This window comes from Apium graveolens, chromosome 6, assembly GCF_009905375.1.
Source record: "Apium graveolens cultivar Ventura chromosome 6, ASM990537v1, whole genome shotgun sequence".
Classification (NCBI taxonomy): Eukaryota; Viridiplantae; Streptophyta; class Magnoliopsida; order Apiales; family Apiaceae; genus Apium; species Apium graveolens.
Genome location: NC_133652.1, coordinates 24914149 through 24941391, shown reverse-complemented (window position 1 = coordinate 24941391; position 27243 = coordinate 24914149). Strand labels below are relative to the sequence as shown.

At 35.3% G+C, this 27243-nt stretch overlaps 4 protein-coding genes across 11 annotated transcripts; 2 read left to right on the top strand and 2 right to left on the bottom strand.

Moving 5' to 3' along the window:
* Positions 1–453: 453 nt before the first annotated feature.
* On the top strand, positions 454–3654 carry LOC141663539 (uncharacterized). 6 transcript variants are annotated; one of them, XM_074469306.1, is made up of 9 exons: positions 454–609; positions 713–791; positions 1419–1542; positions 1647–1853; positions 2438–2579; positions 2683–2810; positions 2908–2973; positions 3081–3149; positions 3265–3654. In XM_074469306.1, the coding sequence occupies exons 4-9, from the start codon at positions 1662–1664 to the stop codon at positions 3346–3348; spliced, it is 681 nt and encodes a 226-aa protein (XP_074325407.1). In that variant the 5' UTR covers positions 454–609; positions 713–791; positions 1419–1542; positions 1647–1661; the 3' UTR covers positions 3349–3654. The 6 variants fall into 6 exon arrangements, with proteins under 6 accessions (XP_074325407.1, XP_074325408.1, XP_074325404.1 ...); XM_074469307.1 differs by having other exon boundaries at positions 1639–1853; XM_074469303.1 differs by having other exon boundaries at positions 1419–1853.
* A 10483-nt stretch (positions 3655–14137) lies between these two features.
* LOC141664795 (protein FAR1-RELATED SEQUENCE 5-like) lies at positions 14138–16321 on the bottom strand. Its single transcript, XM_074470748.1, has one exon. It carries the CDS (start codon positions 16319–16321, stop codon positions 14138–14140), a length of 2184 nt encoding a protein of 727 aa, XP_074326849.1.
* Positions 16322–18034: 1713 nt separating this feature from the next.
* LOC141667298 (putative E3 ubiquitin-protein ligase RHB1A) lies at positions 18035–21776 on the top strand. Of its 2 annotated transcripts, none has more exons than XM_074473724.1 (5): positions 18035–18187; positions 19636–19755; positions 20111–20504; positions 21014–21123; positions 21230–21776. In XM_074473724.1, exons 2-5 carry the CDS (start codon positions 19690–19692, stop codon positions 21260–21262), a joined length of 603 nt encoding a protein of 200 aa, XP_074329825.1. In that variant the 5' UTR covers positions 18035–18187; positions 19636–19689; the 3' UTR covers positions 21263–21776. The 2 variants fall into 2 exon arrangements, with proteins under 2 accessions (XP_074329825.1, XP_074329826.1); XM_074473725.1 differs by lacking the exon at positions 18035–18187 and adding an exon at positions 18201–18341.
* An 844-nt stretch (positions 21777–22620) lies between these two features.
* On the bottom strand, positions 22621–27025 carry LOC141667141 (uncharacterized). Of its 2 annotated transcripts, XM_074473523.1 has the most exons (4): positions 26678–27025; positions 26288–26395; positions 25586–25812; positions 22621–25494 (listed from the first exon to the last, which is right to left on the bottom strand). In XM_074473523.1, exons 3-4 carry the CDS (start codon positions 25749–25751, stop codon positions 22751–22753), a joined length of 2910 nt encoding a protein of 969 aa, XP_074329624.1. In that variant the 5' UTR covers positions 25752–25812; positions 26288–26395; positions 26678–27025; the 3' UTR covers positions 22621–22750. The 2 variants fall into 2 exon arrangements, with proteins under 2 accessions (XP_074329624.1, XP_074329623.1); XM_074473522.1 differs by lacking the exon at positions 26288–26395.
* Positions 27026–27243: the final 218 nt, after the last annotated feature.

Here is a 27243-nt window from a genome sequence, read left to right as displayed (position 1 = left end):
TAAACTACGATTTTCAAGATAAGCCCCATATAAAAAAAAAATATGGTTCAAAATATTATCTCGCTTATTTTACAGATTATATGATCAAATTTTTATTTCTATATATCATTACATATTAATATTTATGTAAAACACACATTTATGCATACACAAGTCAAGATTTTTTTGTAAAAACACTTTTTCATTTTTTAAAATTGAGAATAAAATTGCGTACATTATACACCTTCATATATTGATATATGCAATACATACCGAGTACAGTTGATTAATCGAATATTTTGTCAAGAAAAAACCAAAATTGAAGAGGTTAGAAACGAGATAAAAGATGTTACAAAGCATGCAGAGAACGTGTAAGATAGTAGGGACAAATAGCCGAGCGAAAAGAGGGGTAGTAGATAGAAGCAGGCTCATGAAATAAAAGTGGAGAGGGCTCCAATTATAAGTAACCGGTAATAAAAGGTAAACAAGCATAGGGGTGAATAATAATACTACTAGGAGAGTGAATGAGTGAAGAGTGTACGGGTGGTGACTGGTGAGTGTGTGTGTGTTTACTTTTTGAAACAGTACCCTTCCTTTCTTCCCCATTGGCAGCACCACCTGCAGTTGGTAGTAAGCATTTATTTTATTATCCTCTCTCTCTCTCCCCCCCTTCATTTTCTTGATTTATTAGTACATTTCTTTTATTCATCTCACTCCTCTCTCTTTCTTCCAGCTTTTTAGTGTTCATTTTCTTCAACCCCTCATTACATGCATTATCTTCTTTCAACTCTTGGTGATTGCAACTATTTCTGGTAAGTTTTTTAATTTATACACACACATATCCTTACATACTATGCTTTTGCATCATGCTATCTAGCTCTTTTTTAGTACCCTTACTGTTTGATTAACTGGTTTCCACTAATTTTCACTTTTTTCTACTCAAGTCTTGATTATTTGCTGTTAAATATATTGCCATCTTGTATGTATTGACATGAATATTCTTGTGTGTGTATGTATGTCTTTTTTTCTTTTAAAATTTAAGAATTGTTTAGTTTATAGCTTAAATTACTGGATTAAAATAAATTAAAATGTAAAATCTATCTGAAGCTGATTAGTGACAAAAATTGATTAGACCCATGTAATTTATGTAGCTTAATATAAGTGAAAAAAATTGAAAATAAGTTCATTTATTGTGATCAAGATTAGCCCGTGCTGGATTTTCTTGAATTAATGGAAGGTTCAATTGCATTCAACATTCCCTTATAAATTTCGTGTCAGACCTCTTTTAAATAGATGTCCATGTTCTATATTAATGTTGCACAATTTTCTCTCTCTTTATTACACAACTTCACTACATTGATGACTTGCGCTATATTAGTACTACTACATCATTTGAATCTTTTTTATACCCACCCCTCAATTTTATCCGGTATTTTCAGGAATCTTGAATTCGGGTTTCAGCTGAAATTGTAATGTCAGGTGATCAAATAGTGTCGAGCAGCGATAAAGATTGATGGGTTTTGTGCTTCTTGCTTGTTAGTAGTATCCAGTTTTTTCTTCTAGGTTAGTGTTTGTAAATAAAGGCAATTGAAAGGAATTTTAGATGTATGGATTGAGAGAATTAGATTCAATAGTTGAAGAAGATTAAAGCTTGTTTAGTTTTATAGTTTGAGAGCTGAAAAATGTTGGAGCCTGTGCTTTGTTCTTCTCGGGTGTTCTCGCCTTTACGGGAGGAAAGTGGTGATGAAGAGCTTTCTGTTCTTCCTAGGCATACCAAAGTTGTTGTGACAGGAAACAACAGAACAAAGTCTGTTTTGGTGGGTCTGCAAGGAGTTGTCAAGAAGGCTGTTGGACTTGGTGGTTGGCATTGGCTGGTAATAATCCCCTCTTTCTGTTTTTTTGCCTTTACTTATTCACTTTGTTGTTTTTTCTCTGTTTAATTCTTAATTACTTTAATTCCTACTTTTAAATGCTTGAAGATTATATCTTGCTTCTTTGTGCATAGTCTTGATAATCATCTATACTAGTACCTAACTATTTTGAGGTGCGGTTTTCATTAGGCAAGATTGAAAAGAGATGGATTGTAGTAAAATTTAATTTACGTTCGTAATAAGCCCTTTTCTGCATTTCTAATTATAGGATAATTAGAAAACATCATTTGTAAATAGAGGTTGATTTGTGAACTAGTAACTATCTCAGGCATTAACTCAGTACGGTAAAACTCTAGCTTGAACAAATACCTGGGATACCCTGTTGTAATCTTAATGATCTTGTAGTTAATAACCTCTTGCAAAAGATTATGCTTGGAGAAATATGATTATGTGATGTGTACAATAGTTCAGTTTGATGCTTCTGTTTTATTAGTTTCTCCTTACAATTTTTAGCTATAGTTGTATCCTCCACCTCTCAAATCTGCACCAATCATTATATTAACGTTATATTATTTCCTGCACAAAAGGTTCTGAAGAATGGGGTTGAGGTGAAACTGCAGAGGAATGCATTGAGTGTTCTTGAGCACCCCACTGGGAATGAAGTGGATGAAGAATTCGACTTTGATAGCAGCAGCAGCACTGACATTGGGGAAAGGGAAAATGATTTCCGTAAGTAACTAATGACACTTACTACTTGATATATGGTTTTTGCAGTCGTCCGGGATTGAAGATACAACGATAGTAACGGTCGTTACTCTTTCTTTTTGTTCAGCCACTGGTATGGAATTCAGCAAGATAAGCAAGCCAAGGGTTCGTTACTCAAGACCTTGGGCTCCAATGAAGTCGATTAACCGGAGTTGTTATAAAGAAGTGCGATCCAATGTTCTAATACATCACCCGGTAAGAAAAGAATGAATGGAAAATTTCTAGCATGCTCGAGATCTGCTTCTTTTGTGCTACATTTTCTCCACTATTCTAACTTATGTTATTTGATTAGCAGAAAGTGAACTTGTCAAAACTTGGGACCAGCACATTGTGGAAATATTGGAGCACCTACAACCTTGTGCGTACTTTTTTTTTTTTCTCTTTTGTCTTGATTATTATCTGCTCTGCTATTATTTTTTTCACTAGTAATTTTTAATCTATGCCACTTCGTTTCTTGGTTAATAGGGAAGCATGAATTGTAATCCTTCAAAGGAGCAGTTAATTGATGCCGTTCAGCAGCATTTTGCTTCACAGGTTTCTCCTTTCTCACTTCCCGTTTGTCTTCTCTCCTTCCCTCTCCTTCCCTTCTACAGTTATATAAGCAAATCTTAAATTTCTCTTTACTAAATATATTATTTAAACAATGCAGCATGTTGATGAGGTTCAAGGGATTGTGGAATTCATTCATGCAGCTAGGAGACTAAAATCAGCAGGTGGTAGCCGGAGAAAGTGAGCCAAGTGACTACAGATCCAGATGTGCAATGGTTATATAATTTAAAATACAGCACATAATATTACCCCCTAACCTCTTTAGATCAGTGAATAGTAGTAGTAATAGTACTTGCTAAGTTTTGAGGGCTACTGGATCTTGAGCAATTTGCTCTTCCCCCTCTATGATTCTGAATCTCCTAACCCCGCTAATACTTTAATTATGTTATCCTTGCTAGTCTAAATACTAATATTCGTAGCAAGCGAGCATAATATTATCTACTTGTAAAGGTAATGGTAATTATCTCAAGGATTCGAACATTTCATGCTTCATGTGTCTCAGTCGAAGATTAGTACATTGATACTTGCATAGTTGAGTTTGCCTATTAATTAGATCATTTGGTTAGTGTTTGTAAATGGTGTAGGATTGTTCATTTGCTGAAGCATGTGTGTGGGATATATATTGCTAGAAGGATAGAACTCAGCATTTTTTGATAGTTACAGATTATTAGTGCAAGGTCATGATGTGGACTTGGTAAGAAATAGGCCAGGCTGTTTGGATTTAAAAAGAGGATTGAGTACTAATTGTCCAACTACTCAACTGCAGTCTACTTTGTGTCCTAAAATGGACTGCGTCCCCGGCCCACCTCTTCATTACTCAATTTACCAGCCTCAAGTACCATTTCTTCATTTCAAATTTTATGTCAATTTTTCCAACAAACAAATAAATTAATAATGAAATATGTTTTGGCGATCATATATCTAATATGATTAAACAATATTTTTTTTATAAATTAACCTCTGGAATTTCACAGATTTTGTTAATAATATTCAAAAGAAAATTTAGATGTGTATAGTACATTGTTAAATATTAAAAAAAAACACGTTAAAAGGCTAAAGGAGGAGGAACTGTGCATTATTGGATACCATCACCGGATTATGTTGGGTCCCACAAAAGATTTTATGCAAATTATGGGGGGCTACTTGTTTTCAAATAAGTTGGGGCCCAATTTGCCACTCTTTAACAAGTAAATAGCGAGGGGATTTATGCACTTCACCGTATTTGAATTGGCTTTTACTGCCCTCTTTATCTAGAATTTGAAATCCCTCAGAAAAAAAAACCCTTCAATGTTTTTGTTTTGAGTATTATTTGTTAAACCATCTCCGACTTAACTCTAAATATTTACGTTTACATTATTTTGGTTTAAAATTTCTCTCCAATCTACCTCTAAAGTTATACCATTTTAGTATCACGCCAAAAATTACATCAAATTTGGCCCCGAACTAAATTTTTAGAGTTTTTTTTGTGTGTTTCTAGTTATTCTTGTACTCCTTTGATAAAACAAATTTGTTCCATTTGTATTTTATTATTTTATTAATTTTAACTTTATTTTTGTAATTTAGTTATAATAAAATAATCTATATAATATAAAAATGGTGTAAAATTTAGTGTTTATGAGTTATAGTTAAATTTGAAAATAGTGTTATTTTTACACCATTTCCAAAATAGTGTTTGAGCATCTTCAACCCAACAAAATTTTCATTTAAGCTCTTGAAAAATGAAGAGGGATGCTTAAATTTTACTGAAAAGCATGATCACTTGTTCACTCCTCTGTTAATGTTGGAAATCGAGATTTTATGCAAATTCTATAAGTTACTGCTAAATTCATCTTTGGGAGTGTTTAATGTTTATGTTTTGATATTATTTTCGGTGTTGTTAGTGAATGTTCAACAAACTTTTGATATAAATTCTTAAGTTGAAAAATAAATAATGGTGTTTAAATTTCAAAATTTAAAAATAAAGAGTTTTGATTAATAGTTTGCTGCTGGAGGTTGGATTATGTTGGTCGTGTTATTAGTCTATTTTTAGGGTGTAAAATGATCAGTGCGATACGGGTATCCATTTACTCAATTCTCGGATCATTTTATTTTTATAGTGTCCAGATTTGGGTTCGGTATCATTTTATTCGGATACAAGACGATCTCGGGTATTAGATGTTGGGTATTAGATGTTCAGATACAAACCGGATATGAGCCGGTAAAGTATTTTCTTTTTTTAACCGGGTAGTTTGTGATCCATCAGATCCAAGTCAAATATGATCCATTAATAATACAAAATATTTTTAATTTCTATTATATAATAATTATTTATTCTAAAATAGATATAATGTTATAAATATACTAAATAATAACAAATTAAAAACTTAAATATATAATGTATTATCTATATACGATTATAATTTTTTCATTTAAGGGTAGATAAATCATATTTTATAATAAATTACATTTATATAAGGTATTAATAAATTATAAAATTGATATTTACTTAGAAATGTAATGAGTTAAAATTATAATTCATATTCGGGTTTAAACCAAATACCGACCAAGGATCATATTCGGGTATGATCATTTTAGAAAAAATATATGAAACATAATTTGAATGGGTATATAAATACTAATATTCGGGATCATATTTTATCCTAATATCATTTTTCGCCAGATTTGGATCATATAAAAAATAGATATGAGTCATATATCACATTTTCAAATCGGATATAAACCGAGCTACCAGATCGTGCAGATCAATTTACAGCCCCGACTATTTCTACTACATTTGCAACACGGCATATTTTTACTCTCACAAGATAAATACTTTAATTTCTCTCTACATTTATACTACAATTATATTGTTCAAAATTCAATTACTATTTTCTATCAGTCTTGACAGTCACCGTCAGCATGCGAGCACTATTTTGTAAGTTACCTGCCGCATGCATGTCATAACAAGTGCAATACACCCTTGTTATTCATTTCTATATATTTTTCTTTTTAAAATCACATTTAATTTTATATAAAATTAACTCCATCCATTTACATCCGGTCATTTCTTCCACTAGACTCACTATATATATTAAATATTGGTTGAAACCACCACTTTACTTATTATTCATATTTTTCTCGTTAAACTATATTTTTTTTAACCTCCGTGCCCAAATAATTTATATATAAATCAATGAGATAGAGTCGGTAGTTTACGGTAGTCATAAGCATAGGACTATATCTATACCGAGAAAAACGATAATAAATATATACAGATAATTGTCTTGAATCAATAAGAGTATCACCAAATTAAATGAAAAGAATAAACCAACAGGCCCGATTCAAATTGTTCAAATCAGCCCAAAAAAAATTGCAAATTATGTGGTTTAGTAAAAGCCCAATTCAAACACAGAGTATCAGTAAAAGATACAGGCCCTGGGTGTGAAGTAATTCACAGGGAAAAGAATAACTAATGTCTTCTCTATCTATATCGCAGTTGGTATACAATACATCTACATTTTTTAATTTAAAATTGCCGGTAGTTAAAGTGGATGAACTTATTTATTTAAAAAGACAAGTTTTACAAGATAGGTATTTCTAGGGTCCATCCAATAAATTATTGGAATTTGATGCAAAATCATATCGCGTGTCATGAAATATTAAACAAAAACATCATTTTCTGGCCGTAAAATGAACAATTTAACAGGATTTAAAAAAAATTATTCTCTCTGCTAAAAGTAAGGCTATCGCTTATAATTTCCGCGAAAAGGTCAGAGGGTCCGTGCATAATTTACACGGAAGTACTGTTATTTCAGTTTATAAATTCTAAACGATCACAATTTACCTTTTATGTCTTTTGAACGAAACGGAAGAGAAAAATTAGGAATTTTCTTGCATTTGTTCATCCTTGTTCATTTTTTGCAATCGGTAAACTTTATTTCTTACTTATTTGTTATTTTGCAATTTACCTTTTATGAGCCCATGAGGCTTAATCAATGCACACCCGAAAGTTAGCGTCTGCGGATTTTCAATAATAAAAAAATATATATATAACTACAATCTTTAATTCAATCAAAATGGGTTGAAAACCTAACCTTAATCCTAAAAACCCCACAAAACCCGATTAATGGTAGATGGGAGGAAGAATAATTTTTATTGCAGAAACATAATTGGAATCGGTGAAGAAAGAATAGAATCACCTACAAATTTTAGTTGAGTTTGTGTTTGAATAATCAACTGTAACTACAAAACATGTTCAAAATCTGGTTTCATTCATTCTTTGGAGATTTCGCGAAAAATAAATCTTGGTCGTTGAATTGTTCATTCAATAGTTCGTGATGTATTGATTAAGTATTTACTTGACACTGATTCTCAGAAAAAAAATATCCTATTTTATATTATAATTGTATGCTTCTCTCACCGAAGACGAAACCATAATTATTTCTATGTTTAAAAAAGAACACATTCCCGCTTGATGGTGGTACATGAGACTGAATGGAATTGCTACATTATTACAAAAAAAAATAAAAAAAAATCGAACTTCATCATCTGTTACTAAAGAGTAAAAATGTACTAGAAAAAAATAATAAAATTAAAAACCTCAATTAAATTACTAAATTTGAAACAAAGACATAATAACAATTTAACATGTGAATGCGCGCCGGGTGCACCGAAAGTAATATCCAAACTTTAAGAGAACGGGAGCTATTTGAATCATAAAATTTGAAAAATTTATAAAAAAATTATTAAAAAACTAACTTTTGTAATGTTACATTTTGCGAATTTTATCATTTTCTTAAAAAAATTGCGGGATAACTAAAATGAACAAGATATGTAATTAGTTGTATATAGTTTTTATGTTGTATTTAAGATTGTATGAAGTTGGAGATTATTTGGTTGCATCGAGTTGTCTATTTTTTTACTAAAAATATTAAAAAATAATATTTTTGGACTTCTAAAATTTTAGAAAGAAACCCAAAAAAATATGTTTTGAATTATTTATTGAATTTATATTTAATATTATTATTCAAGTAATCGAACAAATCTTATGCTTTAGTTTACGAAATTTCAAAAAAAAATCTATTAAAGAGTAATATTAGATAATTCAAAAAAGGGGGCCGGTCTACAACAAACGTTTGTTGTAGACCGGTATATAACAAACACATTGGCAGCCGTTGGATCGGAGATTGAATGGTTGAGATTAAAGGCGAACCGCGGAAATTTTCAGCGGTCCGGGGTAATTACGAAAATACCCCTAACCACGGACCGCGGAAAATTTCAGCAGTTTGTGACGTTTTTTGTTTGCCTTATCCCTAGCAAACACAAACTCTCTCAAACAGATATACAAACACAGCAGCAGCCGCGCAGAAGCAGAGAAGCAGGAGCAGCACAGCCAAAAACCTAACACAACCTAACACAGCGAGCCAAAATCATTCCTCTTTCTCGCAATTAAGGTATATAATCGATTCTTTTATGTTATTTACAGTTTTATTGATATAAATTTATGTTTGTTTTTTTATTGTAGATATGATTTTGTGTATGTAATTCGAATTTTTAGTGTTAATTAATGTATGAATCTTTGTGATGAATTAACATATGAAGTGTAGTATGATTAAATTTGATTTTTGAGAAATTCTAGGGTTCATAATTTGGAATTGAAAAATATTAGTTTTTTAGGATTTACTTAATTAAAATTTAATTTTGATTAGTTAAATTCATTTTTTAGGATATATTTAATGAAGAATTAATTTCGAATTAGTGGTTTAATTAATGGTTAAAATCGAATTTAATTAGTGAATTACGTTTATAAATTTGGTAAAATCGAATTTGCATAATTTGGTAAAATCGAAATTTTTTGAATTAATTTAGTTAATTTCGAATTTAATGAAAAAATAGTGTGAAATTAGGGTTTAGTTTAATTTTTTTGAATTAATTTATTTAATTTCGAATTTAATGAAAAAATAGTGTGAAATTAGGGTTTAGTTAATTTATTTTTTTATTTCGAATTTAATAAAAATTAGTGTGAAATTAGGGTTTAGTTAATTTTTTTTGAATTAATTTAGTTAATTTCAAATTTTATTTAGTTAATTTCGAATTTGGTAAAATTAGTGTTAAATTCTAAATAAATTAAGAATTTATAATTTATGAAATTAAGGTTAATTTAGGTGATTATATGTGGTAATTGTTTTAATTGTGTACGTGGTGTTTTAATTGTGATGATTGATGAATTATGTTGACAGTATTTTCTGGTATGGATAATTTTGGTGATTTCGGGAATATGTTGCCGGGTCCTAACGCGCATAATATTATTTGGGACAATCGGTATCACGTCAGTGAGGATGTTTGGGATGGTGCAGGGAGAGATGAGTTACAGAGCTATTCGGGGAACAAGTCATTGCACTTGTGGAAGTTAAGGAGACCACAGCGGGAATTGCTACACATGCTTGGGTTTGGGATTTTTGCAGACCCTGCTGTTGTCTTGACTACTGACACTCGGTTGATATCTGCTTTGGTGGAGCGTTGGAGACCTGAGACCAACACTTTTTTCACGAGGCAGGGCGAGATGACTGTTACATTGGAGGATGTGGGGTTTATTTTAGGGGTGCCAGTTCAGGGGGATGCGGTGACTTGTGGAGTGATAGAGAACAAGGCGGCGTATTTTGCTAATAATTGGTTTGAGCCTTTGACCGAGCAGGAGGTGAAGGAGGCTTTGTATCGGAATAACATCAAGCTGGGGTGGTTGTTTGAGAGATATGGTGCACAGAAGCCTGAGAAGAACAATATGAGGGTCACGGTTGTACATACCAAGGCATATCTGCTATTCATTATGGGTTGTATCCTCTTCCCCAGCATCAACCGCTCTTTTATTCATGTTCGGTATATGCACCCGTTGATTAATATGCAGGAGATTCCTTATTATGCTTGGGGTGCAGCTGTGTTAGCTCATATATACCGGGGTTTGGAGATTGCTGCAAGGAAGGGCAGCAAGAGCATTGCTTGTTGTGTCTGGGTGTTACAGGTTTGGTCTTACGAGAGATTTCCTCGTATTGGCGTGCCTTTACGATCTCCCGGTCAGGAGGATTATCCGGTTGCTGAGGGATGGACCTATGCTAGTGATACTCATGTCGGGGTTTCGAAGAAGCGCAGGATGTCAGGCCCTCACCACAGCTTACCGTTCTATAGGGGTGAGTTTGATGGTGTTGCTGGTGATGAGGTGGTCTGGAGGCCGTATGCTAGGTTCGAGGATGTTATGGACAGCGAGATGATACAGGCACAGTTAGCTGGGTGCGGTCGAGTTCCCCTTGTATGTTATGACGTGGTCGAGTAGCAGCATCCGGACAGGGTGTCGAGTCAGTTTGGTTCTAGTCCCCAGATTCCACGGGTACCGGTGAACATGGTTGGTTACAGGGGGGCTAAAGATGCCACGTTTGCAGGGGAGGATTGGCTGGTGCGGTGGTTTATTGATATTGGCAAATGGGTCAGGTTCTGTTCAGATTTGGATGGCCTTGTTGATGACTCGGTAGACATAGCTTCGGAGGCTGATTACATGGCGTGGTATGCTGATATATCTCGTATGCGCATAGGGAAGCCCGATCCACAGCCTCAGCAGCAGTACAAGACGAGGGAGTTGTATGATAGTCTCGAGGGCTATGAAGTTGTAAGTGTTTTACAAATATGCATATTTCATATTACACCCCCACACACTACAAAATTTGCATTCACACGTATTTCATCTTGATGATATGATATCCTTGTGGAATTAATGAAAAAATGTTTGCTTATTTTTGTTTGTAGATGGTTGTCGGGCTTAATATGTTGAAGCAGCTGGATGCTAGGGTTCCTCCTGAGTTTGTGGAGGAGTTTGGGAGGATTTCTGCTACCTTCCTCACACCATTCTCTCGGTTGATGAAGAAGATCAAAGGACCCGCCTATAGACCTCCCACATTTCAGAACATAAAATCAGATTTCATTGCACCTTTGGCTGACGACTTTGACATTCCAGCCATTCCTGCCCAGGATGTCGTTGACATGACACAACCATCCCAGCATGTGTCTCAGCCACCCCAGGCTATTGCCTCATCTAGTAGGCCCGCGAAGCTTGCATCCCGCAGGATGAAAGAGGAGAAGTGGAGTATCACTAAGAGTCTCAGCATGACAAAGAAGAATGCTATATATTCAGATGGGGATGGGGCTTCGGGATGGCGCCGAGGAATCCCGGTGGTCTTAGTGTTCAGGACTATCACGTCCATGCATCAGCTATGCAGAGTCTGGCTCCAGGAACATGGGTTGATGACAGGATCATATACACTTATATGGTATTGTTCGTTGTCTAATATATTTTAGTTTTTGCATTTATTTTACTTGTTGCATTAATTTTACTTTTTGCATTTATTTTACTTGTTGCATTCATATATACTTGCAGGGATTGCTAAGGACTCGGGAGGAGGAGATTCACACTGGAGGTATATGGGAGAGGAAACCCGTCTATTATTTCATGGATCCCTACTTCATGGTTCTTGGGAAAGGACATGTGAAGAAAATCAGAAAAGCATCGAGGGTCGGTGGAGATACATTGCAGAGGGCATGGAATAAAGCATTACGTAGCTTTACCGGGTTTTCCAGTGCTACTGTTGGTCCTTCCGTTCTCGAGGCGGACTACATATTCATCCCATGTTGTGTCGGAGATGTGCATTGGGTTTTGTTCATGTTCGGTACTAGACGATTTGAAGGTCTTATCATAGATTCAATGAATGACGAGCCGGATTATCGTGAGGATATACGAGTGGTGGTATGTTCCTCTACTATTACTGTCTTCTATATAGTCCTTACCAATTGTATATTATATTCATTCTCGGATCATAATTTCATTGCAGTCATGGTTGTTGCCGAGGCTATTGCATATGGTACACCCAGTCGAGGGGCTTGACCCTACTTCAGCCGAGGTCCTAGCTCTACCGTCCAGGCCAAAGCAACGAAACTCTAATGATTGTGGTGTTTATGTGATGAAGTACATGGACTACTTCACACAAAGATATGACTTAGCCGAGGTACCGAATTGGTCGCAGGAGGAGGTGGATACCTTTAGGTATAGGATAGCTAGGGAGCTTCAGCTAGGGAAGGCAAGGGGGATTCCCGGGATTCGTATGCGTAGGCGTCACGAAGCTTCGTAGTTGAATTTCATTTGATTTTAGGTTGTCGGATTATGTAGTTGGATTTCGTTTCATTTTAGGTTGTCGGATTATGTAGTTGCATTTCTTTTGATTTTATATTGTCGGTTTACGTACTTGGATATCATTTGATTTTATATTGTCGGTTTTATTTGATTTTATTTTGGTGGATTTTGTGGGTTTTGGATTGTTTTGGATTTTGGAGGATTATTTTGGTGAATTATGCTTGATTTCGGGGGATTATAGGTGTGTGGGATTTTTGTTGCCAATTTTGATGAATTTGGTGGATTATAGGTGGTAAATTATGCTGGATTTTGTTGGCAATTTTTGTGGATTATAGGTGGTGAATTTCTGTATACAGTCTGCATTACAAAAAAATTCCTGCCCAGCCGCGGAAAATTTCCGCGGTCCCTCTTTAGCCCAACCGCGGAAAATTTCCGCGGTCCGTCCCTTTGGTTTTGTTCCAGCAAACTGATCAGAAAAACAGAGCAGAAACAGAGGCATGCATGCAAACCTTCTGTTGAAATTGCTTATTTTTTGGAAGTTAGTCCTAAACTAACTTCCACTGATCCAAACCACTCTCAAAAGTCTTAAAATATGGTAATGAGAGTGATTATGAAAAAAAAAATCTTTTTTTACGTTAAATTGAAAATTCATTAAAAAAGTCAACAAAAGTCAACGCTTGTCCAAATATTGAAAAAAACCTTTCAACACATTTCATAATAATTTGTAATGTATAGTTCGACTTGTAAATTTTACTTTTCAATCTCAAATTTTTAGGTACACTTTCAATCTCAAATTTCATACTTTAATTCATATAAATTCATATAAAATTCAATGAAAATACATAGATTCGAATAAAAATTACACGATCAATACAGTCCACTAAATTTTATGAAATATATTGGTCCTAACCAAAAATACCTAGTATATTAGAAAGACCACCGGATAACCGGTGTTGAGCAACTCCTTGCGTAGTATCCACGAAGCATGCAATATGGTAGAGAACAAGTACACAACCATCACGGATATGGCCTTCCGTAAGTTTCCAAGGGTAAGGGTTGGAGTCGTTCCAAATGGTAACGGGAATCGTATTCGAGCCATCGTAGAGACGAAATCTTGCAAAACATGTCCCGCGTTCCCTCTCCGTCCCTCCCGTTAGGTGTGAAACCCAACCCTTCACATATTCGATGCGTATTTGGTCCATATTACAACCCTCACGAGGCCTCAAGTTTACAATATCGGCAATCCGATCACATTTAACAAGCTTACCTCCATTCCATCCGGATTTTTTCCATTTTCCATCGGGCGTGTTGTTGCCCAAATTCAAGATCGGAAGGAAGTACGGATCCGGATGAGAGTTCACCAATCTCCACGGTTCAGTACCCTCCATTCAATTGCATGCCTCGATCCAATTTTTGGCCCTATAAGCCTCCTCATCGGGTGGGTACAAGTCCGTTTCCTCTTCCTCCACATGGGGCGGCTCGTCATTGTCCACAAGGGGCATCAACTCGGCACATGCATCTTCCATCTCACTAAAGGTTGGTGAGACCACATCTTCCTCGTCATTGTCCTCATACCACGAGTCGCTTGGTAGGGAGTCCGAGAATGTGTTGCTAACGTGGGAAACCGAATCACAACTATGATCGGAGTTGTTCTCACCACTATACTCGCTAGACATGTTACCTATCACAATAAAATACAATTATATGACAATAATTGGCAATTATATGACAATAAAACATAACAAAAAAGAAAGCAATGTTAAACACTTAAAATTCAAATCCATTTAAAGATTACAACATTCGGTTACAAAATGGTACACCACTAATTATATTGCGATTCTTGAACATTTTTAAGATCTTCTAGTCTACTAGCACACTTCCTTTTATCATGGCCTTCCATTTGACAATAAGTGCACCTTCTTGGCGGCTTCTCCTTTTTACCAATCGATTCTATTGGACTTTTGAAACGAACGTCCTTCTTCCTCCCTTTAGTTTGGGACATCATAGGGTCAAGAATTGTTTCTTCATGAGCACTTGCATTTGGAGCTTGCGAATTGCTTTCGTAAGATTTAATTCCATCAACGCTCATTTTTTTGAGAATTGGTATTTCTCGATTCATCACTCCAACGGCATAATCATACCGTTCCTTGGATGCAATGCTACTTTGACAAAAACTCATGGTTAACATTGTCATGCTATTAAATCGATCGGTTGAGGTCATCTCATGACTTTGTCCAACATCCAAATTGTAAGGTAATACACCATCAACTCTATTGGCATGCATTGTCCACCTCCGGTTTATGTAATACGGGGGAATTTCCGAAACCCGTTTCTTAGTGAAGACCGCCAATAGGTGTCTACAAGGTAGCCCCGAATGTTCAAGCATTCTACACGTACACATTCCCAAAGAGCTTGCTTTCTCGAATGCCACAAAATAAACATTTCTTCTCGTAGGCTCGGACATGGGCCTATAACAACTATAGTACGTATAAACATCCCCCATTCTCTCCCCTTCTTCACTAGCTCGTCGGTCTTTTTCAACAAAGTATTTTGAAGACTCAACCAATTCATCTTGAAATCTTCTAAACATTTCCTTAGTGTAGATACAAGAAGCATGATACTCCAATGTGGTATGCAATTTCATGGGACGTTTTAGATTAATGGTGACATAATCTTCTTCCTTCTCCCTCATGAATTGCCTTGCCAATGCTTTTTGGGCATTTTCAATGAATTCCTTCAAACCCGTTGCCGAACTCACATACTTATCAAAGAAAGAATTCATCCCCTCACTCCTCGATGTACTATTTTGAAACGCCGAAAATTTGTTTCTAGTATATGCAGGAATCCACTTGTGCTTCAACTCATATAACCCCTTTAACCATTTATGATCTTGCAAGTGATACTTTTCCACAAACGACGCCCATCTAGCTTCAAAAACACATTCGGTGAGAGATTTATAAATGCAATTGTTGAAGTCCGTCTTGAATTCCGGAAAAGCCGAATAATAATGAGCTAATTTCTCCGGGAATATTTGACTAATGTGCCAAGAACACAATAAATGGGTAGTATTCGGGAGTACAACCGCAATAGCGCTTGCCATGGCTTGATCTTGATCCGTGATTATAGTCAATGGAGGATTATTCCCCACACCTTCAAGCCAAGTACGAAGAATCCACTCAAAAGTCGACGCGTGTTCATCCCGCATCAATGCAAACCCGAAAATTACCGATTGATAATGATGATTGACTCCGGTAAATGGGACAAATGGCATTGCATACCTATTTGTCCGATAAGTGGTATCAAAAGCCATAACATCGCCAAAATTTTGGTAAGCCATTATACATCTCGGATCAATCCATACTAGACACTTCAAGCGATTCTCTTCATCGACTTCGGTCCTAATAAAATATTTAGAACCACTTTCTTCATTCAACCTATGCAACAAGTCCAACCCCGCTTGGGCGTCACTAATCTCAAACCTTTTCTTCCTCTCGTCTCTTAACACATTCCTAACATGTTGAACATTGAAACCAACTTTGTCATTACCTCCATGAATGTTACCAATCACATTCATCACTTGACAATTACGAACCCCCGAACCATAAAGCGTTTTTATCAAACTACGGGTCGCGGTGTTGATATGTCTTTCTCGTTGTACCAAATTCATCTTACTAGGGGAAACAAGACCGTGGTTGTGTACCAATTCAAGGCTAGTTACCTCCCAGTGACATTTTTTCATTTGATAATTGACATACATCCTCACCTTGCACTCGCTTTTAGGAAGAACCTCTCTACGCCGTTTATTTTGACTACTCTCGGCGACGACACTTTTTTCATAAAGCCTACAAACATATAAACGACCATATATCTCGTTGTCTTTATTACGATGGCTAGCTTGAATTTTAATAGCAAATCCATTTCGTAAAGCATAAGCCCTAAAAAAATGACCGGCCTCATCCACACTTTGAAAAATTTGATTCAAATATGGAACTCCCCCCATCAACATTTTCATACAAATTTGCATCCTCTACATTATCATCTTCATCCTCACCCTCAACATTATCACTATCATTTTCAACCTCATTTTCAACCTCATTTCCATCACTTTCATCTTCAACATCAACCAAATTGTCATCTAAATTAATAAATTCCTCATTTCTATCTACAAAATCATCATCTTGAACATATACAGGGGTTTTAGGTTCTTCACTACTATTTAAACTATCAAGATGTAAACTACAATCAATAGTCTTTTTTTTTTCATTTTGACGTTTATGACGAAACATACGAGCAAATAATTTATCCGCCATGAAAATGTGAAATTTAAGACAAGAAATATACCTTGAATTGACAAAACAACTTGAATTTCTTGATGAAAATGGCCCAAAATCGCCTAAAATGTAAACTTGGAGAGAGTAGAATTTTTCTTGAAATTTTTGGTGTTTTTTGTGGTGAAATGAGGTGCTGTTGGGATGTTTGGGATAAGGGGACAGCACCCAATCGCGGAAATTTTCCGCGGTCCGTCCAGACCCACCGCGGAAAATTTCAGCGGTCCGGATGCCATCTCACCCGTTAATCCCCCATCCAACGGCTGATAAATTGTTTGTTAACAAACTTTAAACAGCAAACGGTTGCTAAAGACCTGTCCCCTTCAAAAAAATAAAATAAATATTTACCGGACTCATGACCAAGTGGTCCAGACTCAAAGTGTGCGATTGCACTGGGCCCACTACAAGAAAGGGCCCAAAAAATTTAAGTTATTGTTTATATTTGTATACAAATTTACCTACGTGAAAATACTCAAATCAATTTTATATTTTTTTTTAAATATAACTATCTCTTCACTTTTATTCACGTTAATTCAAACCGTTTTTTTTACGAAATTTGAGGTCTTATTGCAAATGTACGTTTCATTTGAATAATAACTGATTTTGTATTTTAAATGATTTGGGGTTATCTAAATTTTTTAAACTAAAACAATTTCAGATTATCTTAATTTTTGAACAAGTTCACTAAATATATTAAAATATTTAATTTAAACGCATATAGTACATTAGTAAGTATGTTTATGAGAGTTTCAATTCCTATAACAGCAATTAGTAGTTTAAAAATTCATATACATAAAATTTATTTATATTTGTAATTCTAAAAATTAGTTTTTTCTATAACATTTTAAATATATTTTTTGAAAAAGGACTCCTTAAATATTTTTACACTGAGCCTTCAATTTTTGAGGACCGGCCCTATATACCTGATCACATATTATTTTTGAAGTGATCATTAATTTTGCCCTGTCTCATGGCTCAATTCAAAGAAAGTGAGCATTAATTTAAAATATACTATCATTGAATATATTTTGGGAAAGTCCCCCACATTTTCCTTGATGTATAACAATATTAAACCAACCATGTCAACCCTAAACAAATTTGAGAACAAAACACAAGTCACCCAAATCAATTGCACCTCAATTTCCAATTAAAACACCACTTAACCAAAACAAATAACTCCAAAACAAGAATAAAAGCATCACAAAAGAAAAAGGAAGCATGTAAAACATAGTGGCAGGGCACCAAATGAAAAAGAAGGTTAGATAAAAGCATCCACCAAACTTTACCAATCATATACAACAAACAAAAACTCTACGTGTAAAATCAATATAACTTTCTATAATTCCCCAAATTACCATCACACTAATTTATTAAAATTAGAATTTATATCCATAAATAAATATTAATTAAAACAAAACAAAACAAATAAATAATTAACGTAGTTATTGACAAGTAGTCTCCTAGTAATACTTTTCCGAGTCGTTGTTTCTCTTCATTCACAAAAGGTGGACCTCAACCCCTCTCCAACTCACCTCAATCTCAAGGTATTTGTATATATACTTACATGTTTTATATTCATCTGCTTTTAGATAATAATCATTTATTTATGAAATTATTTAACTTGTTTGTATTTATTCTTGATTGATTGCTTTGTACTTGTTAATCAACTTGGTGTTTGATTTTTCAGCTTTTCATAAGGTACTTATATCTTTGATTTTAACTGATTATTTTGCTTGTGGATCGATTTGTTGTTAGGGTTTGTTGAATTTGTGCTTTGATTTTAGTTGATTTAGTTTGTTTTAGCTCTTAAGTGCATATTGTTTGTTTACTGTGTGTGCTGGTTTGTGATTTTGTTTGTTTTTTATTAGTTTAGGGTGTTTTGGAAATTGCGTTAGTTTCATGAAGTAATGGATGGTTTGGTGTTGGGTTTGTTGTTTGGGATTGGATGGGGTTGTTTGTAGCTTTGTTGAGGTTTTGTGGTGGTATGGAGATTTTTTATTTTGTTTCGAGATGAAATATTTATGTTTGTTTTTGTGGATTATGTAGTATTAGAGATTAGGCGTTGGCGAGCTGATGTTTAGGGCTGTTTGTTCTTTGGAGTTGGGGTGGTTTTGCTAGCATCCTTACCTACAACCGGGACATATTATGTTTTTTTGATTGTTTATCAACAGTTTGTTTGGAGAATACCTAGAGTTTTTTTAAAATCTCCGGCATGTTTCTTTATTTTAAAAACCTAGAGTTTTTTTAAAATCTCTGGCATATTAGGTTTATTTGGTTTGGTTTTTTGATTGTTTATCGCCATATTGTTTGGAGAAAACCTATATTTTTTAATCTCAGGCATGTTTCGTTTGACTTTATTTGCTTTAGGGGCAGGAATTTACTTCGTTTGTTTGTGCATGTTTGTATTTTCATTAAACTCGAAAATTTTGAAGTCTCGGAAAGAAGGTGATGTTAAGAAATTTAAAAATCCTACATGCTTTTCATATTATTTCAAATTGCATTTATGAAAAAAGAATTGCTTTAATATCTGGCAATGGAATCTACAACTCTCGTACTCGTGATTTTTCTTAAAAATTATGTAGATAGATTGGTCTTAGAGCCCTCAAGGTATTGGAATTATGGTTCCATTGAGATGTTTTTTTTCAGTTATCTAAATATTGATAATTATGAGTTGTTTGTGCGCTGAAGTACTGTGTTTGCTAATGCATAGTGAAATGCTGGAAAATAGAAGATGCATAGTAATTACACAGTACCTTGACAAGTACCGTGTTTGTGATAATTTTAGCAGTATCCTTTCTCGCAAATACAAGATGCACCTTATCAGCTCATTTTGAATAGAGCTGCATAGATACAAGTGACATCAGATATTTTACTTGAATATTGCTTATATAACCCATTTAGTCATTATTGATTATATACGTCTGTGTCTCACTTGTGGATATGTACACCCATGAGCCATGAAGATAACACTTTCTGCTATTTTTTAAAACAGTTTAGAAGATGAACCAAGTCCTGATAACCTTGGGTGAATAAAAGATAAAACAAAATGGGTGGTTGCTGCTGCTGTTGTTCAAGAGAGAGGGAACTGAACAGTTCACCTCCATTTTATCATGTCAGTAATAATTCTTCTCTAATTCTCTTGATTTTTATGTTTCGTTTGACTTGAATATAGCGCTTGTTTAAATTTCTAAATTTTTGTGGTGGCTGATAATTTTTATACTTAAAAATTAAGAGCACTCTTTATGTGATAAAATTCGAATGAAAAGTCTTAGATGTGCCTGCTAGCAACTTTAGGATTCTCTGTATGGCTGGTCACTGGAGTTAGATTAGAATTCAATTTCTTGCTCAAAGTACTATGTAAAATTATCATGTTCCATCCATTGAATTCAATCCATCTCCACACTATTAATAACTTCTGCAACGAGTTTTTATGTCTAATCTCTTTCTTGTTGGAAATCTAACTGCAGTATCCAAGAGTGTCAGAGGAGCATCAACCTTTGTCCTCTCATACTGGAACAGCCACTGTGCTCAGTACAGGGTTTTTAGTTGATCCAAATCTTGAAACTTCAATTCCAGACACTTACAGACCACCACCGGCACCTATACCATATGATGCAAATTCTGGACGGCCCCGTATTGCGTCAGCCAATCAGTCTGTTGAAGAAAGTAACACTGGAATCAGTTATGAATCAACACCTAATATCTTGAATAAATCTGATGTGAAAGTACAATCTGACGCAGTTCTTGACTCATCCAAAGAAGTGCAAGATGAGCTTGAAAAATCTGGTGAACTCAAGAAGTCTAATGAACCTATTGTTTTGGTGCTGGAGGAGGAGGAATGTTGTCCGACTTGTCTTGAAGGTAATGGAACTAGATCTTGGCTACTCCAATAAGGGGTTGTCAAGCTAGTTGCCTACTTTGCCAAATCATCATATATATTAATATTTTATTTTCACTCAATTTTATATCAACATGGCAACATTCTACTCCAATAGTTAGCAACCTTTAATTGTTGCCTATGTGGTCCCTTAAATTAAATTGTAAATGACTCATAAACTAAAAAAGGCATTATTGATATAATTTTTTTGCATTTGTATATGTATTTTAACCATTTTAGGAAGTTGCCAAGTTTTGGCAACCTTGGTAGGCAACCTCTTGGCAACCATACAACTCCAATAGGTTGGCAACCAAGGGTGCCATGCCACATAAGATTTGGCAACCCCTTGGCAACCTCTATTGGAGATGCTCTTAACTTCTTCATTTTCACCACTATTAAATTGAGTTCCTCTAATTTCGTGGAAACGGTAAACAATCTTTGTTGTGTCTGGACTAATACGGTAAACCTTATTAACTCTTTGCCTTCACTGCAGAATATGATGCAGAAAATCCAAAAATTATCACAAAATGCGAGCATCATTTTCACCTTGCATGTATTCTTGAATGGTTGGAAAGAAGTGACACATGTCCTGTGTGTGATCAGGTTAACATTTCTTTATGTATAAATAACACGTGCTATTTACTGTGATATTGATATTATGGCGAGTGAGAATGATACCATTATAAGCTCCTGCTTGCTTCTGATGCAGGAAATGATATTCGATCCCACCGCTGATGGATAGTTTAATTGGATCGCAAGTTCTAATTGTTAGAACTGGTTTTACTAGAGTTGATTGTACCGAATGAATGAGCTTTAGTTCCGTTTCTCTAGCAGTCGTCTGTACTCTGTAGTGCTTGCAGCTTTAAGCTGTAGTTAGGTAATTTTGTTTAAAATACTTTTTCCCTGTTTTCCTAGGCACTGTGCCTTTATATTCGAGAAAATAGGAAAAGAAAAGACAGAACACAAGGAAACAAATGGATAGTCACAGATACTTTTAGGGTTCAATTTTTCGTTTGTTTCTATTTACATCCTTGATGATTTTGGGATCAATAGCAGCTCAGAATCAAGGCAATTGGTACTTAACGGTCTCTGTGTTGTGTTCATGGTGTTTCCTCTAAGAAGTTTGCTATATTTGTTTCTGTATATATTTTGTGTTTATTGGAGAGAGACCACTCAAATTATTAAGAAACTGCCTATGGGCTATCATGTAAACAGTGATTCACGTGAATATATTCTATGTAGTACTCGTTTTGTTACTGAAGCTCTTGTATGAGAGCTGTGGAAATAACCAACTGGAAACAGAATAAGTTAGGGGTAAAGATTTGTATGCCTGCAAATACAGTTTGTTGACATTTCTGGTCTGAATTTGTATAATGTTTAAATTTATTGCTCTCAAATTTTAAGATGGTTTAAAATTCTGAATAAACAGATAAATGAGATTTCTTCTTGTGTTAAGTGCAAGAAGCTACGCTGACAAGATACCATTAAGCAGAAAGTATACAAAAGGTAGAATCACAAACAGGGTCAAGTTTAACCATGAGCTAATATTTGAGGCCACAAGTATATTAGTAATAATCTATCATTCTGCAGTTGCATTACTCAAATCATATAGCATTGTCCTAAGTACTCATTATCATGATATAATAGGAGCTCATCAGTAATGCATTCAACCAAATAATGATCAGATAGATGAAATTTAAGTAATGTATTACATAAAATTGCACAAATAAAAATGAAAATTTGCGAGGAATACGAGTCACTAATGTTTGATAAACTATCACACCATGATGCCCAAGACAATTTGTACTACATTCATCATTTAGAGGTGAGATGCAAGATGTTCAAGACAACTCAAAAGGCACGCAATAATGCAAACAAATGGGCTCCTGCAAACATTGAAAATTGCCCATCTGGAAACCAGAACCTTGATTTCGAAAATGTGATAAAAAAGGACTACAAAACAAAAGAGTAAAAACTACTCCATTAGGAGTCCTGCCATATATCTCACCTAGTTTCACCAGCAGTTTAGGGCTTGAAGTAAATCATTTGACTTTCAAGCAATGAGAGTATATGATATAGATTCAAATCAAAAACAGAAAAAACGTAGAAATTTGTTTCTCATTATAGTAGAAAAGTATAGATAAAAAACTTCTCTGAAATTTTTATACCACAATTATTCCCTTGTGTTGTATAAATCTAACTGAACTCTGCTTAAAATGAATTTTAGAACCTATGATGAACTATGATTTTGAACATTAGCTAGGAGTCTAGTAGCTTTGCTGAGTGTTTCACGGGCAGACATTGTGTCTGGGTGATCCTCACCGCAGATTGAAGTTCTAACAAAAATTGCCTTCCTAATTAGATCATCCGCTATATCAAACTGTCTCCCTTTGAGCATTAGCTTGGCCCTAATTTCTAAAATGGTAGCTCTTGAAAGCGCTAGCTCCTGCCAAAGATAAGGATTCAACTGAGCATTTGTCTGGATAGGTCTCCAACATATCGATTTATTCAACCACTTTTCAACTGGTATAACAAATGCTTGTTCTGCTGCTTCCAACGCATTCGTACTTAGACGAAGGAGTTCTAGAGCAGCACTGCAACGTGAATATGTAACGAATGTCCTGATGGCAAGCGGCAAAATCACTTCTTTTATAAGCAACACTAATTCCGACACCTTAAGTTCAACTACTATAGGATCAGTCCCAAATCCTAAGAGCAAGAAACATGCTGCCCATATGTGTTCTGCATGCTGGACAACAGAACCCCCACTAATTACAGCTCGTACCATGGCTAGTGCAGACCCGCTAACTCCTCTCTTTCGAGCATAAAGCTTGGTAAGATGGTTAAAGTGGATATAACCTTCTTTTGTACAGCTTCTTCCAATGTTAAATCTTATTAACAATGAAATGGCGTCAGCTTCTGATTTTCTACCATAAGAGGATGTATACCCACAAGTTAAAGAATGTAAAAGCTTTTTCCATAAACGGGTGCGGTGGTGTTTTTCAGGCAACTTGTGAGCTGCTACAGATAAAAGAGGGCCAGGAATAGCTGCCGGTGCAAACCAACCACTAGCAAAAACCATTCTAGTTGCCAGGCTTCTTTGTCCATCTGCATGGTCAAAAATTGAGAAACAGACCTCAAAGAGTTGCAATAGGAAGTTATTTCTTCGTAATGAACTACACTCTCTTCCAGTCCATGTTATTTCCCTTGAAGGCACTCGGTTAATAGTGTCCAACAGCCTACTTGGATTTATCGGAAGTTCAGCAAGAATAGCTCCAACAATTGCAAGACCTAGGGTTAGCCGTCCAAGTTTTTCCTCAATAACCCGTAGAGCATCAACTTCTTCAACTGGATGATCTTTGACACTTCCCTGCATTAAAGACAACGCCTCAACTCCAGATAGGTAAGAGAGCCTTAAAGGCTCCAAGTTCAACACATTTGAGAGGCGTGTGGATATGATAACATGGGTCTCTCCACCAAAGCGGGGAAGTACATCCATTACTAGCTTGTGATCCCACCAATCCTTTTCACTCTCCAAATTATCAATTATTACCAAAAAGGGGATGTTTCGCATAAGCTCCTTCCTTACCCTAGCTATGGCAGCCTCTTCTTGCTCTTCAAAACTCTTTATCCTACTTTTCTCCAAGCCATTTTCAACCCCAACATCAACTTCTAAAAATGACCACAGATTCAAATAATTTTGACGAATGTATCTACTTTGCCCTCCTATCCACAAAACCATCTTGTACCTTTGCTGAAATCTGTATGCAAACTCAAGAAGCAGTTCTGTCTTGCCTATTCCGGAGTCCCCGGACACACAGGCAATTCCCTTACCATATACAACTTTCATCGACCTCTTTCTCCTCCCATTCTTTCTAGTAGTCTTTGACTTCTTTGCTTGCTGATGCATATTAGGAGCTTCCGGATATTGCATCTCAATATCTTTTTCACACTCCTTCCAGACAACAGGTTCTTTTCCCTTCCTCTTGCTAGTCTCAGGATGTCGCTCCTTTCTATTTTTGTCAATTGAACTACCACTCCCCCAACCTATTGTCAATTTTTTTTGCCTTGGTCGGGCCTTGAACTCAAAGTAATCCTTCTCTGCATCCCCACTAACATCACCAAAAAGCATAAATTCCAGCTCAGAGAGTTCTTTCTTCCTACCAACAAAATTATCATTTCGAGGAAAAGGAAACTCTTCTTTTTCTGCCTTTTCTCTCCACTTGCTTAGTCTGTCAACAACACTCCTTCTTCCCAATCTCAGCGCCAAAAGAGTGACTGCCCTCAGTATGCACTCCCTCCACTTGCCATCATGAGCCTCGAGTTTCCAATCATCAACGCGAGACAAGGCATTCACGGCTTCTTTCCATTCCTTTTCCAAACCGCCATAGAGAAGCCAAAGTTCTCCTCCATGCAATTCCCACATTTCCCCTCTTTTCTCAATTATATCCCTTACAAGACAGTCATCAGGGCCCAAATCAAAATACACTGGTACCAAGTTTTTCTTATAACAAAAGAAACGGAGCTCTTCGATGGTGTATGGATTCCTGAATGACTTCCTTGTTAGGATTACAACTCCAAATGTGCTAGCGTCCATTGCCCTCTCGACAAGATTATGTTTTCGAGAATTTCGACATCGAGCTCTATCTGCTACGAAGCAACTTAACCCTTGAACTTCCAGTTCAGCACGGAGCCAATTTGTAAATCTTAGCATCAAAGGTTTACGACCATGGAAACCTATGTACACATCACAACTCCTCAGTCGGCTAGAGGCAAATGAAGTTGAAGTTGGGGTTAATGAGGTCACTTGGCTTCTTTCAATCCTTTTATCTTTCTCTTTGTGCCTAGTATATGGATCATTATTATGCTCAAAGCCAATGGAGAGGTTAATATTGGAAATCCCTGTTGAGGAAGAAATGTGATCCAACTTCTGTAAGTCACTTGATTCACATGTTGCAGGAACTGAGGAAACAACTGAAAAGGCAAATCACATATCTTAGAGTTATGTAATAAAAAGAATAAAAATCAAACTAAAAGACATAGAAAAAAGTATTTGTGTTGGTACCATCACATGGAATGTCATGGTGTATAGATGATTGACACGACGGTGACCTTGGAGAAAAGAATGGCGACTGATTTGCTGAATAGAATGCTGAGGAGGAAGATGATAAATTCCTCAGAGTCATGTTGGGTAAGGACTCGAATCTTGAACTTTCTTCCCGGATGTCCATACTTCTTGATCATTTACTCCAATTAGAGCGAGGTCATGCATTCTAGATAAGGCAGTCTTGTCTGTAAAATAGAAAAAAATTGAAGACTTTCATTTACAGATATAAGAAATATGAAACTTTAAAGTATAAAGAATTGAATGTATAAACAACTATGTAACAGAACAATGGATGAATTTCCTTCTATGCATACTCAGACTAAAGAAAAGAAATCTCAGAAAATCTGCATGAAAAGGACAGTCGCGGCACCAAAATCATGACCATTATCTTCAAACAAGCATTTTGAGAAATCATCTTAGCATCTTGTGCACCACATTCTTGAAACACATTGACATATTTTACATTTAGGAACTTCGAGTGTTTGTAAGCTACCTCTAAAGTTAGAAACTTTGGCAATTTGGATCTAAAACACCTCTTCAAAAAATAAAAAGACAAATCTACTGTATAAAAAAAGGGTATGTAAATATAAAATATACAAAAAACTCTAAACCTAGAGACAGCATCTTCGTAATTTAGAAATTTACAGATCTGGAACTTACTTCATTGAAGCCAAGTACATCAATCTCCAAAGAGTCAAATATTCAAACACACCAACTACTATTCGATTAGCGGGTCCAACAATGTCAATAATCAGATAACTCAAATCACTACAATCAACAAACTTAATAAGCCCAGATTTAAACATAAAATATACACATGATATATGCCATACATAAACACACACAGAGACACAGTGGGAACAGGTTGACAATAAGAAACAACAATGTTATTGGGGGGTACCATAAAAAGATTGGATTTTTCGAGTACCCGTTATTCAAATAAGAGACAAAACAGCAAGATTTGATACAAAATCAAACAGTAATAGGAAAAAAAAGGGAGACATTTTTACAAACATAAATTCAAGAAAAGGTGGGTGTCGAGTTTGAAACCTTCATGAAGGCAGCTGGTTGTTGTAATGAATAAACACAACAAAGTTCGAAACTTTATCTTGTTACAATAAGTATGTTTTATAGTAGTAGAGAGGCTAGGGGAGGTTGTGGGGGTTTAATAATGTCTGAAAAATTGAGGGGGATGACGAGGAAAGGAAAACACCGTTAAAGTCGGGAATGGGGGGGATTAAATGGGGCCCAATTATTACAGGGAAAGGACGGATCTGACGAGGATACTGTGTTTGGGAAAACTGGGGTTGGTTAGAGTGTTTCCATTTTCATCACTTTAATTTTTAGGAACCGAGTTGGTCTCCTTCCCTGGTCTCCTTGTTCATACTTGGAAGTGGGAAGTACCCCTTTATCTTTTCTTTTTATTTGGTAAGAAGCGAAATATGAATATCTATATTATACTATTACTAACTTAAAACCCGTGCATTGACCGTTAATATTTATATGTTTTTATTTATATTTTATATGATTTCATTGAAATTCTAATATAAATAATTGAATACGTAAATTAATAACAATTTAATTATAATTTGATTGTGTATAATTTTAAATTAAAT